This window comes from Lepidochelys olivacea, assembly GCF_965140295.1.
Source record: "Lepidochelys olivacea isolate rLepOli2 genome assembly, chromosome: 1".
In the NCBI taxonomy this organism is placed as follows: Eukaryota; Metazoa; Chordata; order Testudines; family Cheloniidae; genus Lepidochelys; species Lepidochelys olivacea.
In genome coordinates, this window is record NC_140411.1 from 288,283,340 (window position 1) to 288,300,572 (window position 17,233).

The window sequence follows — 17,233 nt, forward strand, 5'->3', positions numbered from 1 at the left end:
AAAACGAAGGGGCCCATATACTATGCCCACATCTGGAGTAGAGACTTTACATCTGCACTCTCCTGCCCCTTCCTTCCTCCAACTAATACATGCCCTCCTCACAATCCCACCACTCCCGACTTCCCCATGACCCTTCCAAGCTTACCAGGGGCATGGAGTGGGAAGGAGGATGGTGGATCTGGTGTGCAAGGGGGTGGACTCTGAGCATTGTGGGTATTTGGGTGGTCAGAACAATGGCTGTGATGGAGGGAATGCTGGAGCTGTCGGAGCAGTGGTAGGGGAACATGGTGGTTAAGAGCAGTGAGCTGTGGTGGGGAGGGGGTTGGAGCAATGCAGGGAAGAGTGGAGTGGAAAGGAGGGGTCAGAACTATGTATTGGAGGATGCTGGGGGGGCTTCACATCTGTCCTCCAAAACTCCCCACGTCCATTTCCACCTCCCGTGTCTGCCTCCCTTTCAAAAAACATCCTCACTGACTCCATGCTAGTCCCTGCATTGTTCCTGCATCTTCTCCCCAGCTCCCCCACCAGCAGGTTCCATTCCAACACTCACTTCTTTGTGGGGAGGAGGGCTGAGTTGGACATGCAAGGAGATGAGAAGATGATACTGGGACAGTGAAGGGACTCACATGCAGCCTGTGCATTCTGTGGCCAGGGTAATCATTGCCAGGGATCCAGCAGGAGTGGAGGGGGAAAGCTGAGCTGCGATGCATGAGGATACTGAAAAATTATTTTAAAAAATGCAAGGAAATTAAGTGCCCAAAAGCTTTGTTAACACAGAGTTAAGGTTCTCTGGCCGAGTCACCTGCCCTTTCAGAACTCTGAGTTCAGCTGCACCCAAACTGCTGAAAACCAAGAACTACAGAGTTAAAGTACACATTCCCCTCCCTGGCAATGCAACCTAACTCTGCCCTTTTTGAGCAATGTCTCAACATGCCAACACCACATACTAGTGTTCTACAGATGCTATAGAATATTCTGGGATCAGAGCACAAGAGCACTGTAGGACAAAGTCTTAGCTAAGACAAAACTCAGGTTAGGTCTGATGTAGCAAACAGGAGCTACTTACACCTGGCCTACACTCAAACACTGAGCCAATTCCGCACAAACCATCCCAAACTAACTAACTGTTACCTCCCCTTCATCCTAGCCTGAGAATTCCTTCTGAGGCATTGCCTTCACTAACCCCTCACCAGCCCTGGGAGCCACCATGCTTCTGACAACCCAGATAACAAGATCACCCCATGCATCGACACTGACACAATCTACGGAAGTCAGCACTTAAATGAGGCACTTGTGATCCTCTGATATATTCATGCACCTCTCGTCATACAACAGACTATGTCTACTCTACAGCTTATGTTGACATAGCGTGTCACTCAGGGGGGTGAATCAATTACCCCCCCCCCCCAAGTGACATAAATTACACCAACATAAGTGCTGGTGTGGACAGAAGTTTTCCAGCCAACATAGCTGCCGCTGCTCACAGGGACTAGAGTAGATAAGCTGAGGGGAGACCTTTCTCCTTTGGCTTAGAGTGGCTACATTAGATAGTTTGCAGCAGCACAGCTGTAAACTCTCTCGTGTAGCCGTGCCCACAGTAACAATCGTACCAACTTGCTCCAGTGTAAGCCCTCCAACATTCAGTACAACTACACTAACACAGTGAACGCAGCTGACATGAATGCAGATAAATGCTGGAATTCAGATCTGTGGAACACAACACAAATAATGTTACAGCCTCTTAGAATTTCCTGCTGGCTACTTATTATGGCATCCCTTTTGTGAACCATTCCCAATGGCTATTGCTAGCTCCCGGGGGCAGAGTTAAGGTTGCATTGCAGGAGTGGCCTGTACCTTAACTTTGTATTTCCTGGGTTTCACGGGTTGGTGTTTTGCTGAACACAACGTTCGGGAAGGCTACGGGGCACCATCATCAAACAGCTCGGCGTTAACGAAGTTTTGAGGCATCAATAATACATGAAAAGGTGCCTTTTCTAGGCTCTCGGCACATTTGCTGTAAACTGACAATACAGTCAGTCAGCTTGAACTAGCTTGCTCCTCACCCCAAAGCCAAAGATAAAATCAAACCCAAGCAATACCAACTTTATCCTCAAAACGCTGGGCATACAGTTAGGCCTTGCTCACGGTCAGCAGATTTGTGCTGTTTTGGACCACAAAGGAAGGAACTTTTGAAGACCAGGGCTTCTCACAGAGAACACTGTGCTGAGGGCTCTCTACTTCCCTCTCCACACTCCGTCCCCGAGGGGCTTCAGCTCAAGCCTCTATACTTATAGCATCTGTGGCAATATGACATGAGTCACTGTCTCTCCCCCCAGGTAAGGCAGGCCCCAATCTACTCAGGTCTTTGTAGGTCAATACTAACATCTTAACCACCTGGAAAGCCATAAACAACCAATACAGAGAGCGATGATTACGATGGTGTTAGGGTTCCACTCACCCGTAATGTGTCTTTGCCAGCAATGCCTAGAAGCTGCCCAGTACCATACTGTAGGGCAAAGGCCTGCCCTCCATGCTGATAGGAGTTTGATAGAAATGATTTGAATTTTTGATGCATCCCTGTGAAAATAAACTTCACCCTTAGCACTGAAGATAAGGTTATCAGGAATGTACCAGATTTCTGAGACACAGGACTAGCTGATAGGCAAATAAAACACATTGTTTGGAGAAGCAAAATAACAGATGAAGGGAAGCAGGCAAGAGTCTCTGCATCCCATAAACCCTGCACTTTTCTCCCTATTCTGAAAATATCTCAGCAATTGATTGATTTCCGTTTTGTATCAAAAAAATTTTTTTTTTATCCAGCTATTTCCACAGGTTTTTTTTAACTTTCTGATGTTTCTTTTGCCTCTGATTTTTCATAGTATTTAATTGTCAATTAGCAACTGTTGCAGCAAGAGAAGGTGCATATCACGGCTACAGTGAGGCACAGGAAGAATGGAATTTAAAATAGTAATGCAATGACAGTGCCAATGAGGGCCTTCAAACCTATCCTTCCCTGCCATCTTCCTGACATATTTAGAGGGCAGAATCTTACTTCTCTCTCTTCTGCTCTACCCATCCTGTTTCTCTAGGGGATGCACAGCAAAGTCTGCCCACTCCTTCCACAAATCCTTTCACATTTTCCTTCAGCCCAGTGAACTCTGAGACATCTTGCAACCCCAGAGTCAAAAGATCAGTGTAGCAGCAGCCGCTGCAGTGGAGGAGCCTTTCCACTTCCACTGCTGCATAACAGAGAGAAGATGCCCACCCCAGGAAAAGACACTCAGGGTTTGGACATCATGGCCAAGGTTCCTGAGAGCACTGTGTCTCAATATTGATGTAAATAAGACCGTGCATGCAGTACCTCCTCCCCCACCCCGTTTAGTAGCAGGATGAACGCATGAGCTGGTTGCCATCTGAAGATGTCAGGAAGGGGAAAGAGTTGTTGCAAGAGCAAAAATCTTCTCTTAGAAGATTGCACCAACTCAGAGACCACCCAGACCTATTGAGGGATGGGGAGGGCAGCAGCTGGATTCTCCAGTCGGACTGAGATCCATATCTGAGGTTATGAATATTATCCAGCTGCTTGTGCTCCTAAATACAGATTCCACTGAAATATTAACCTGTTCATTTCTCCCTAATGGACACATCTATAGCCTTTAGATTCCAGTACTTCACTCTGAGATTTTCTCTCTGTCTTCTCTTGTCTCAGATGTCTCTGGCAGCATGAAGTTTGAATGCTGTTTCTGAGGCTTATCCACCACACCATAAGTTGTGTGAGGTGGAGCAGACATATTAGTGTAGCTCAGCAGCTAACTCTGAGATAAGCAACACAGACATTCTTTCTAGTGACTCCTCTTTCTTACCCACCTCACCAGCATGGACTAATCCTTTCACCTCGCACTTTCTCTCACCCCTGTTGTGTCTAACTAGCAATGACAAATTCCAGAGCATATGGAACTGGAATTAATCTGAATATAACAGGAGATTATCGACTCCCTCCACTGTTGCTCAACATGAATAAAACTGCAAGTCAGTGGAATTGTTGTAAAATAGGGGTGTGAACTGAAGGTATGTGAGACTCTGCTGAACACTCAAGAAATGTGTTTGGTTTTCTGTTAAAGACATTTTCCAACAAAGTGCATTCATTGCAGGGGAGCTACTTTAAAAGGTGAATTAAACCATTAGAAGCACAAAGGAACATAACGTCTCTTACTGCAGGCTTCGCTGATGCAATAAGCTGAAGGGACCCAAAAATTGGATGATCCTGTGTCAAACACCACTGTGAATTTCTGAGGTGGGGTGCCAACACTTACCACCCCATAGTACTGGGCCTGGGGGAAAAATATACTCAGTCAGTTTAGCAGTATATCAGTGCAAACTATCCTTGAAGAAAAGACAGACAAAGGTACAATGTAAAAATCCTCAGTGTTTCCAATCTAATTATTTGACTTTTAATTAAATGCTACCTCTACCAGGCAACCAATTCTTTCCAGTCCCATGAGTGGCCACGTACGGCAGATTTCAGGATGTGGCATAGCTTTTCAGCACTTCAAGTGCAAGAAGTCAATCCTGGAGTTTTTCCATTGGCTAAAATGGAAGCAAAATCAATCCCCAAACTCTTACAAATGATAGGCAAAATCCTACAGTAAATTCCAGCAAAACTCCTGTTGAAGGCAACAGGAAGGTCTGGGAGCTTCATCCTAGTAAGAAATGCAAGATCTAGCCCTACTGATTTTAGAAAGCTCTGAATATTAACCCAACTGGCAATGCAACTATCACCTCACTGGGGCACACAGCTGTATATTTTTGTTTGAATGTATTCTAGTCAGTAGTAATTAGTCAGTTAAAACAAGATGATCAAATTCAGTCTCCGCTTAAGACTCCACCTGATGCACCACACAAAACCTATCAGAGGAATATAGAAAATACAGAAGGCTCTTTTCTATAAAAGGCAGATGGAGATAATCTGTGAACATGTGAACTCTGAAGGAGCTTATCAGCTTTCAGGCTCCAAGTGCTTAGTGCCCATATCTGCCTATGGAATAGCACTGCAGCATTAGGAGACCTATTTTTAGGAATAGGGGCATTTCTGGCATCCGATGTAGATAGAAAAGCCTCTCCGGTGCCAAAATATTCTGTATAGATGCAAATATTTGAATGTTTATGATGAATGTATTAGTTGCTATTAATGTGCTCAGCACTGATTGGAACGTGGTCTCTGCCCCAGGAACTTACCTTCTACATTAGATAAGTCAGTAAAAACAGCAGCATGAGTTATGTGTAAAAGAGCACCTGGATAAGCACATGCCTCCACTAAGTCGCAGCTTGATTTTATTTATTACTGTAACCCTTGTCCTCCGCCACTATTGTTTATCGCCTTAGTGCATCATCTGTAAAATTAGATTGTAAGCTCTTGAGAGCAGGGACCTTATCTTTGTATCCATTTCTGTACAGAACCTAGCGCATTAATAATAATAAATAATATGGTTAAATGGAAAAACCTGCAACATTTTGAGATTAATTAACTAGTGTGTTATTTGTGGGAAGCATGTTATTGCCTGTATGTTTAAAACTGAAAATCCCTTTGGGGCATGATCCATAACTTTCTCTAGATACAATGACAAGCACTCAATCAGAGCTAAGCAGGCCCTTCCAACTACATCACTCAGTGAGCAGATTAAGATTTAAGAATTTTTTCTATAGTAAACTAAAGTTAGGGTGCGTTGTGGTAAATTTTATCTAAATTGTACCCTAGGCTTCTGTTCTTTTAACTTCACCCTGAGGATCACCTGTTCCAATTCCCCTCATCAGAACAGGTGGAAGTGGGATCTTACTTTATCCTAACTGGGTCATAGTACTATTTATTTATTATATGCTACAAAACGAAAAGTGTGCCCATCCCAGGCCTCCTTGTGGTCCCTTGCTACTAGATACAGATATATCATTATGCAAAGCTGGAGGGCAAAGGGATCATAATTCATAAGCAGGGAAGCTTTGTTTAAATTAAGTAGTCCCTCCACTTACAAGTGAAATAGTAAGGATATAAATCATTCTACTAGCAAATGTATTTCTAGTATTCGTATCTTCAAAAAATGCTCATCAGTTAAGACCCAGGAAGCAAAACCAGAAATGCTATTGTTTAGGGGGTTTTAATTTTATTGGTGGGTGGAAGAGTGCATGGGATCCCACCCACTATATGAAATTCATTGTAGGGCAGTGGCCTGTTCAGAGCCGGCGCTAGTCATAAGCAGACTAAGCAATTGCTTAGGGCCCCAGCAGCTCAACGGGGCGCCCTGTTCGCTTATTATGTGTTGGGGGGGGCAAAAATATTCCTACCGAAGACTCCCAATGGGTTAGCACCACCTCTGGGCCCCCTGTTCACTTATTATGTGTTGGGGGGGCAAAAATATTCCTACCGAAGACTCCCAATGAGTTAGCACCACCTCTGGGCTCCCTGTTCACTTATTATGTGTTGGGGGGAGGGCAAAAATATTCCTGCCTAAAACTCCCAAAGGGTTAGCACCACCTCTGGGTTAGCTGGATTATAGACAGAATCTGCTCAGCTGCGCTCATAGTCAAAGTGCCAGTAGTGGGGGGAGTTTGGAATGGTCAACTCCTGCATTTGCCACTTGGAGAAAAACTAAATAATTGATCATTTCCATTTTTTAAACTGTAAGATGAGACAAAAAGATTTAGCAATTGACAGGGTGGCCTCAGTTCTGCTCATCCCCCTTAGGCCCAGGCAGGGCTTTCCTCAAGGCTACCCCCACTTCTACCTCCCCTCAGGCCAGGACAGGGCCCTGCTCAGGGACACACCTCTTGCTATCTCCCCCCAGGGCAGGGCTCACCTCAGGACTACTCTGGTCACTACCCACACTTCCCTCTGGCTAGAGTGCAAGTGTTCTAAGCAGAGCTGGTCAAAACAGCAGTAAAAGGTTTCACAGACATTTTTTGACTCGTTATTGGTTTTATTGACCAGCTCAACTGCTAGTTTAAAAAAAACAACAAAACCTTCTCAACAAAAATTTTCAGGATGTTTTCTGTAAAAATTCGAACAGTCAATAAAAATGTTTTCAGAAATTCTACATTTGGAAAATTCTGGCCAGCTTTAGTTCTAAAGGAAGTTGTTTTTAACCCTTCATGCTCTTCTTCCATGCTCACCTCTGGGGCCTTTTTCCTTGTACCCCCCAACCCATCTTGGAACCCCCTCTCATTGACCCAATCTGCCATGCTTCTACCTTCTTGCATACAAACACTATCTCCTCCAAAAAGCCTGTATAACCTAGCCCTGTCCTTTTGATAAATGTTAACAAAATAACCAATCAATTAGAAAACCAAACAAAACTCTAAACCAAGAAACATGGTGTTCACAAGCTCAAATCACTTGTGTAAATTGGTTAGTCTCTAAGGTGCCACAAGTACTCCTCTTTTTTTTGCGAATACAGACTAACACGGCTGTTACTCTGAAACTTGTGTGATATAATATCCCATCCAACGTAGTCCCCCAAATCTGAGATCTGTTTAGATGGGAAATTCTTCAGGGTTAAGGCAGGCCTGACATTTTTATCTCCGAAGTGCCTCTTGCACTTTGGGGACAATAAATAATAATAGCAAAAACTCCATTCATATTACCCACGTCTTTATTAACACAGATTTTTACAAGAATTTATTTGTGACCTAACGTGTTCAAACAAGATGACATTTTGGTTTATTGTGTAACATGTCAGATTTCTGATGGATGTTGCTGGGCCTCCCACATAGATGTGAGCCCCAGTGAAGTCAACAGAGGTTCGTGTGACTCATTGCAGGGCCATAGTTTCTAAACTAGAGGGAAATTCTAAGTAGGTCCCATGTCTATCCTAATTTTACTTATGTTACTTGATCAGTTTTTTGCACACTGGCAAGCTCATTTATAAGGATGCAAAGAATCTAGTTTAAACAGATACACAATTAATCTCAACTTGCAAAACTTTTTACAAGAGAATAGAACTAGTGTGCTGAACAAAACCTCCCTTCAGTACCATAAATAACCCTTTACAGTCTATTACACAAGAACATACTCACATTCATGTAGTCATATAGCCTTTCTGAAGCAGCTGGTAGAAAAATATCTGAAGGGAAGCAATGCAGATATCTCCGAGCAAAAATGTCAGGCTGATGATTTTTCAAAAATTCCTCCAGTTCTCCCTTTTCCCGGAGTTGCCTCTTGGTGGATTTAAATCGAACTAAAGGGATCCTAAGCAAACAAAATAAATACAAACCATTTTAACTGGACTTCCTTTCTGTATCACTCAAATGCCAATGTTTTTTTTTTTAAACACACAAAGATCATTCCAGGAAATCAGTGGAGAACAAAATGCACTATAAGGACCATTCTGTGATATTTGAAATGCTTTCTTACCTTTCTATAGCTAAGATGAATGGAATATACACTAGAGCCACTAATAGCACCCTCATGGTTTCAGGTGGGTGGGAATCTATATGACATTCATACAATTAGTACCGTCTTTTATACTTCATTGGACAACAAAGGGCTGTTAGCCAGGTCAATCAATTCCAGGTCGTCAGTAGTTTGGCAGAACCCTCATTAATGTGTTTGAGGACAAACCATTGGTTTGTGTAAATATTGACATCCCCTGAGGATATTAAAGCGCATTGAGCAAGGGCATGGTCTATATGAAAAGATACATGTTAACATTTTTTATATATATATATATATATATATAGACAAAATTCAGCCCGTTATGGGAGAGCAAGAGAGAGAAAGCAAAACACAAAGCAACCTAAGGAATTTTCTGGCTATCTTGCTGTACAAAGAAGCATAGATGACAGGTATTTCTAAAAAAAAGGAGGACTTGTGGCACCTTAGAGACTAACAAATTTATTTGAGCGTAAGCTTTCGTGAGCTGTAGCTCACGAAAGCTTACGCTCAAATAAATTTGTTAGTCTCTAAGGTGCCACAAGTCCTCCTTTGCTTTTTGCGAATACAGAGTAACACGGCTGCTACTCTGAAACCAGGTATTTCGAAAGTGACTAAGATAGTTAGGCAGGATTTAATATCCAACAGCTGAGTTTTTTATGTGGCACTTGCTTCAAGAGGATCTAACACCTATGTGTCACAAGTCACACACACACCCCCAAAAACTGAAGATAAATGCCCTTGCTAAAACTAAGCTACGTGTGCTGTTTATGTGAAAGCTGTATTTCAAATAAATAAATGGACTGTCATCCAAAAAAAGTCATCCGTCAAACAAGATGGTGGCATGCAAAGTAATGCACAAAATAGCCTAGGATTTTTTCCCTCTCACACATTGTCAAGGCAGGTTTTAATGGAAATTTTGCTGTGGTTTCAACAAGACATCTGTAATTTTTTCTTCTGACTATCCTGAAGATAGAAGCCCCCATCCATGCCCAAGGCCTACGGACAGACCAAACAACGAAAATGTAAAATCTTGTAATAAGGGGACTCTGCTTCATTAGACTGATAAAGATCCTAGCAGATGCCTACTGAGCATGCTCAGAAGTGATGTTTCAATTGCTTATGACTTGTTTTATTTTGAATCTTTCCTTCACAAAGAATGTAGGAAAGTGCATACTCTTTAGGGTGAACTGCACTAAGATGCACTTCCAAATATGAGCCATTTTTGCTATATCTTGTTCAAAAGAATGTGGTTAGAAAGTGGGGGAAATGCATTTTTCCACACTTTCCTAGCATTCAAAACGAGCTAAAGAACAGGTTGATATCAGCATGAAGGTGCATTTACACTCAATAAATAATTCACCTTTGGACAGACATAAGAAATTAAATCAAAAAGAAAAGACAGTTACCTTTTCCGTAACTGGTGTTCTTCGAGATGTGTTGTTCATGTCTATTCCACAATAGGTGTGCATGCTTGCCACATGCCCTGGTGCTGGAAATTTTTCCCCTAGCAGTACCCGTGGGGGGGGGAGCGCCCCCCACAACCCTTGGAGTGGCGCCTGCCTGGCACGGTATAAGGGGAGCTGCGCACTCCCCCCACCCTCAGTTCCTTTTTGACAGACAACTCTGACAGAAGGGAAGGAGGGAAGGATGTGCAGTAGACATGAGCAACACATCTTGAAGAACACCAGTTACGGAAAAGGTAACTGTATTTTCTTCTTTGAGTGATTGCTCATGTGTATTCCACAGTAGGTGATTCCAAGCTATATCTGTTGGAGGTGGGTAGGAGTTCATAAGTTCCAAGGACGGAGTACCGCCCTGCCGAACCTGGCATCATCCCTGGCCTGGGAGACGATCGCATAATGTGAGCTGAACGTGTGAACCGAAGACCACGTGACCCTACAAATGTCCTGGATGGGGACGTGGCCACGAAGGCAGCTGACGAGGCCTGCACCCGAGTCGAGTGTGCCCTCACAGTGGGTGGCAGGGGGACACCCGCCAGCTCATAACAGGAGCAAATGCACAAAGTGATCCAATTGGAAAGCCACTGAGTGGAAATCGGCTGGCACCTCGCATGCTCAGCCGAGGTGATGAACAGTTGCAAGGACTTTCTGAACAGCCTGGTCCGCTCGAGATAGAAAACCAAAGCCCACCACACATCGAGCACGTGGAAGTGGTGCTCCTCACTGGACCCATGAGGTTTGGGGCAGAGGACCAGTAGAAAAATGTCCTGACCCATGTGGTAGGCAGACACCACCTTCGGGAGGAACGCGGGGTGTGGGTAAAGCTGGACCTTGTCCTTATAAAAGACCGTGTACGGCGGCTCGGAGGTCAGGGGCCTGAGCTCCAAGACTCACCTAGCTGATGTGATTGCAACCTTCCATGAGAGGTGAGACCAGAACCACGTGGCCAGTGGTTCAAACGGGGGCCCCATGAAATGAGTCAACACCAGGTTTAGGTCCCACTGTGGGACCAGGGCTCTAGAATATGGAAAAAGACGGTCCAAACCCTTAAGGAACTGGCCAGTCACAGCATAGGAAAATACCGTGTGCCCTTGCACCAGCGGATAGAAGGCTGATATGGCTGCCAGGTGCACCTTGACTGACGAGGGTGCCAGGCCCTGGACCCTCAGGTGGAGGAGGTAATCAAGGATAAGCTGGATAGGGGCGGCCACAGGGGAGACACCCTGGTCGGCCGCCCACCTAGAAAACAGGACCACTTCGCCAAATAAGCGCGGCGAGTGGAGGGCCATCTACTTTTGAGGAGGATGTACTGAACCTGTTCTGAACACATCCTTTCCTCTCCACCTAATCACTGAACAGGCACGCCGTAAGGTGAAGAGCCGCTAGGTTAGGATGGAGGAGGTGATCCTGGTCCGGAGAGAGCAGGTCCGGGCAGAGCAGCAATGGCCACGGCAGAGCTACTGCCAAGCCCGTGAGGGTCCTGTACCAATGCTGCCTGGGCCACGCCGGGGCAATCAGGAGGACCCAGGCCTCATCCGTCTTTATCTTCTCCAGGACCCTGCTGATTAGAGGGAATGGGGGAAAGGCGTTGAGAAGCCAGCCGGATCAGGACAGATAAAGGCATCGGAGATAGCGCCCCTCCCCAGGTCCCCCAGGAGCAGAACTGGGGGCATCGCCGGTTCTGCTGAGTTGCGAATAGGTCCACCTGGGGAGTTCCCCACCTTCAGAAGAGCCGGTGGGCCACGTCCGGTGGAGGGACCACTCATGTTGCGAGGAAAAGTCCCTGCTTAAGTGATCCGCCCTCTCGGCCTTCAGGTGGATGTCGTGGGCTATACAGAAGTCCCAGAGCCTGAGGGCTTCATGGCAGAGGGCAGAGGATGGGGCCCCATCTTGTCTGTTGATATAGAACATCGAGGCCATGTTATCCATGAGGACCCTGACTACCTTGCCCTCCAGGTGAGAGCGGAAGGCCATACATGCCAGCTGCACTGCACTGAGCTCCTTGACGTTTATATGTAGGGTCAGGTCTTGAGCTAACCACAGGCCTTGGGTCTGAAAGTTCCCCACATGGGCCCCCCAACCAAGATCCAACACATCGGACACCAGCTCCAACGACAGGGCCCTGTCCCTGAATGGGACTCCTTAGAGCATGTTGTTTGGGGCGGACCACCACCGTAGGGAGGTGATCACAGAGTCTGGCATGGAGAGGACCTTGTCCATCCTGTCCATGGCCTGAGAGAACTTTGAGACCAACCAGAGCTGGAGAGGCCTCATCCTGGGTCTGGCGTGACGGACCACGTACATGCATGCCGACATGTGACCCAAGAGCTGCAGGCAAACCCTGGTTGTTGTCACCAGGAACCTTGTGACCAAGTCGATGAGACCTTTCAGGGTCCCGAATCTGTCTGGCGGGAGAAAGGCCCTGGTCGACGCTGCATCCAGGAGCGCCCTGATAAACTCTGTGCATTGGAGCGGGATTAACGTAGACTTGGTGTTGTTTACCAACAGGCCCAAGGCGGTGCACGTGGACAGAAGGAGCACCACGTGATCCCTCACCTGCGACCAGGAGGTGCCCTTGACAAGCCAATCGTCCAGATAGGGAAATATCTGGAACCCCCCTGGTCTGAGGTAGGCTGCTACCACCGACATGCATTTTGTAAACACCCTGGGGGCAATGGACAGACCAAATGGGAGGACTGTGAATTGGTAATGATTCTGTCCCACCACGAAATGGAGGAAGCGCCTGTGCCCCTCAGATATGTGGATGTGGAAGCATGCATCCTGTAGATGGAGGGCAGCATACCAGTCCCTGGGATCCAGGGAGGGGATGATGGAGGCCAGGGAAACCATACTGAACTTGAGTTTCATCATGTACTGGTTCAGACCTCGCACATCCAGGATGGGCCTGAACCCCTCTTTGGCCCTCAGGAGGAGGAAATAATAGGAGTAATACCCCTGGCCCATGAACTCCTCGGGCACTGCCTCTATCACTCCTAGTCCTAGGAGCAGCCCTACCTCCTGCTTGAGCTGGGGGTGGTTTGGTGGGGAGGAAGTAAACTGGATGGTGTAACCCCGGGAGATGGTGTTGAGGACCCATCGGTCCGAGCTTAGCCGTGACCATTCCGGGAGGAAAGCACACAACCGGTTGGAGAAGGGAAGCTTTACTGGGGGTGGATCCCTGATGAGGACTGGTGGCGTGCACCCAAGCATCCCGTCAAAAGCGCCTTTTCCCTGCCTGCTTGCCCTTGGAGGACCCAGGCTGGGGGGAAGGCCAAGACTGCCTCTAAGGGCGTCTCTTATAGTCCCACTGCTTCTTATGGGCAGCCTCATACTTCAGGAGGGCAGCTGGGCGGGAGTCTGCTGCAGCTTGAACTTAGGTTTTGCCGGAGCTGGGACATAGAGTCTGTAGGGTCGTGAGGGAGTCTTTCATGCCATGCAGCCTTGTATCTGTTTCCGCCACAGATAGAGCTTTCCTGTCAAATGGGAGATCCTGCATGGAAGACTGCGCCTCGCTGGACAGTCCAGAGAGCAGGAGCCATGACACCCGTCTCATGGACACCGCAGAGGCCATGGATTGTGCGGCCATGTCCTCGGCATCCGAGGCTGCCTGCAGGGATGCCCTAGCGGCCGCTGCCCCTTCCTCCACTAGCGCCTTGAACTCCTTCCTATTGTGGTCCTGGAGGGAGTCCTCAAACTTGGGCAGGGAGCCCCACAGATTGAATTTGTACCGGCCCAGGGGAGCCTGATGGTTTGTGACTCGTAACTGGAAGCTCGAAGATGAATACATTTTCCTTCTGAAAGAGTCCAGTCTCTGAGAGTCTTTGTTCTTTGGGGTTGGGGCTGGCTGACCCTGCCGTTCCCTGTAGTTGACCGACTTGACCACCAGGGAGTTGGAAGCCAGGTGGGTATACAAGTACTCATGCCCCTTAGTGGGTATAAAGAACTTGCGTTCCGCCTTCTTAGAGATGGAGGCCAACGAGGCTGGTGTTTGCCATGGGGCATTTGAAATCTTAGCCACCCCTTCATGGAGGGGCAAGGCCACCCTACCTGGTGCCAACAGGGACAGCATGTTAAACAGGGAGTCTGAGGGCTCCTCCATCTCCTCTCCTCTTTAAGAGTTCTTGATGGGTCCTGAAATCCTCCTGCGGGGGACCTTTCTACACACACAGATTTTGAACTCATTTAACTATGTTGGTTTAGAAATAGATATAGTTACACTGGTGCAGCCTCTAGCATGGATGCAGTTATACGCTTTACATTTAAGTAAAGTGACCAGAATAAACTCTGCCAGTGTCAAGGTGTTTATGTCAGTAAACCTGCATCCACACTAGAGGTTTGCACCAGTGTAACCACTTGTTAACAAATATAATTGAATCAGTAGAAAAATTGTGTATAGACCAGACCTATGGATGTAACTTTGAGAGACAGATGGTAAAGAGAACACTCCCCTGTGTGTTCAAAGAACAATTCCATGAGTATTGTCCATACTACATTTAGGCCTGATGCAATGTCCATTGTATTCAATGTGAATCCTTCCACTGATTTCAGGGGGTGTTGGATTAGGCTTTTAACATGCCATGAATCTATCTGCCCGTCTATCTAGGTTTGGCCCTGCTCACCATGGAACCTGTCAAGTATTTCAAATTAGAATAAAAGATAGTCTCTCTCTCTCTCTCTTCCACCCCATTCCATAGGAAAAATAGCTTGATTAGTTTAGTTGTAGGTGTATAGACTTTCTCCAGGTAAAGCTAAGTTGAAGAGATGGGTTTGGTATTTATTTTTGAACTCGGCGGGGTCTGTGGTGATTATTATCTCATGTGTGAGTGTGCGCTATAGTCTTGGTCCAGCTCCCACGAAGTTCTGTCTCCTGCGCTCACAGGCACTGGTTGGGACATTCTCGCATTCTAGTGGGAGGTAGTTACTGTGGGAGGTCAGTCACAGAGAAAGAAGTCATTTCTCAGACAGCTAAATCCAATAATAACCATGAGTCTGATAATTTTCCTCACTGATCTGTATTTCTCATTGTACATTAAGAATTAACCTTTTCCGGATAGTTCCTTTGCTCTTCTCAAATAACTAAAGTCAAATGCCAGCACCACCTTCTGTAGTGTGCAGTAATAAAAATATATTCTCATTGGATCTTATTGCTTTTTTAATAAACCTAGAGAAATAACTGAGAATGAAGTCCTGATTTCTTATTTGTGAAAGGGAGTTTTCCCACCCAATTCAATCGAACCAGTTGTAGGCACTAACTGCTAAGAGCAGCAGAACACCAGATGCATGATAACATAAAGTACAGTTAAATTTTTTTCTCAATATTTTTATTTTTATGGGACAGACACACCTGATTATACAAAAACAAAGAACCCAACAGAACCATAACTGACAATGAGCTCAGTCCTGTAATGAGGTCCGAGGGGGTGGACCCCTGTAATATGGTAGAGCCCCACTGAAATATCAGGGCCAGTAAGACTAACTGTCAAGGTATGAAAAGTGACTTCAATATCTTACATTAGGCATAACTATGTTGGGCATTTCCTGACTGGCTGAGTATTTGTTAACTTGCTCTCACCCTCAGCTTCTCCACTCAATCATTAGCTGCCTAGAAATGCCCTTCCTCATTATCATTACTGCTTAAATGAATCAGGGCTTTTTATTATATTTCTAATGTCCCCTCAAAAGCCCATTCTTCTATTGTTGAGTTCCTTTTTTTTTTCCAAATACTCTGATTTCACTAGCGTGTTCCAAACAGACTTTAACTTTGCCAACAAAAGCACAAAATGCAGCAACGAAAGGTCATTCTGACTTTTTTTGATAAGCTATAGCAATGATTAAACTATAACCCAGAGTTTTCCCAATATATATTTAGTTAAAAACTAAAAGAAAAAAATCTTCCTGAAATATGCTCTAGAAATATACAAACATATACTTTCATATACAAATGCCAAGCTGATAAGACAAAAAAGTAGAGAGATATTTTTTCTTTTCTCCATACTACACTGGTAAAAGGAAAATTACACTTCAAACAAACTATATTAATAACTAAAAAGTTATTACCTAGGTTTTTGTACCACACTTGTCACCACAGTATCTGAATCCCTTATATTATTATGGAAATACCTATATCATGGATGTGTTCTCTATCATAGCTCACACCACTAAAAAGTGATGTATGCCAACTAACCAAAATATAGTCTTTTCTCTGTGTGTTTTGACAGACACAATCAGGTACATTTTGGAGGGTTTTGAAAGGCTCAAAACTTTCATAAAAATTGTGGGGGGGGGGTGTCATAAAACAGATTAAAATGCAGATGCTAAACTGGGATACATCAAAGTATTTCAGATTAAAGGGATTTCATAAAACCAAAGTATCTAAATTTTCCATGATAATTGCTTAGAAAAGGAGAGATTATGAAAGTACAGTGCTGACGTGCTATTTACACAGTTTCGCTGAAATACAGCACAGTATTGCATTATAAAAAAATGCAGCAATCACTTGAAGGTTCCTCAGTGGAAACTCCACTGTTACTGTGGTACTGCCATATGTATGGTACATCACTTGCTTTGCCATTGTCCAGTCTACTAATTCAAGACAATGTTTTCAATACTGATCCTTACAGCAAGCCAACAGACACTTGCAATAGCTCGCCTTGCCTTCAAGATCCTGATAACTCTGCCCATTCCTGCTTATCAGCCTGAATCTCATTTCAGGTCACCCTGATGCACTAGCATCCGCTCTGCTCTGCCAGTAGATCCAGCCTCAGCATGCCACTTATCTGTCTCTCCCATCAGTGTCTTCAGGCCTTCTTTCATAGCACCCTTTCTGCATGGAACATGCCTCAAGACCTGGTCCCCCACATCACTGCCCTCTCCTCATTCAAATCTCTGCTACAGACCAACTTCTACTATGACACATGTACAACTAACTATGATGGATTGGCTGTAAGATAATTTGGAATTGCCAGTACAGTACATTTAAAAACAAACAGTATCAATGCAAATTTGTATGACCAGGATGTAGACATTTGCTCTGAGGCCACTTTAACTGTTTGCTCTTCCCCTTTTCCCTGTCTTCTGTTTGTTCTGACTTTCCTCACCACCGCCACTAAGTGTAACTGTTCAAGGCAGCGACCATGATTTCTTTTGTGTTTGTACAGCACCTAGCACATTGAAGGTGCTACTGGAAAGGAGTTGTACACACTTTAAAGAAAATAGCCTCCCTTGATCACAACTGATGCAGATAAAGAGTCAAACTCTGCCATTTGATGTGTGAACTGAAATCAAACCAAACATCCAACTCCATCTGTTGGAAATGCTCTTTCAAAAATCAAAGTTCTTCTGAACCTCT

At 45.2% G+C, this 17,233-nt stretch overlaps 1 protein-coding gene across 1 annotated transcript in view; it reads right to left on the minus strand.

Annotated features, from left to right (window-relative positions):
• Positions 1–13,471, minus strand: part of LOC311523899 (cathepsin E-A-like) — a gene marked incomplete at both ends in the record, with an annotated part of 33,135 nt that extends 19,664 nt beyond the window's left edge. Inside the window, 5 exons of the mRNA XM_084634430.1 lie at positions 2,459–2,577; positions 4,217–4,334; positions 8,068–8,239; positions 8,405–8,480; positions 13,270–13,471. Of these exons, the coding sequence (XP_084490556.1) occupies positions 2,459–2,577; positions 4,217–4,334; positions 8,068–8,239; positions 8,405–8,480; positions 13,270–13,471 (687 nt within the window). The remainder of the gene's footprint in view (positions 1–2,458; positions 2,578–4,216; positions 4,335–8,067; positions 8,240–8,404; positions 8,481–13,269) is intronic.
• Positions 13,472–17,233: the final 3,762 nt, after the last annotated feature.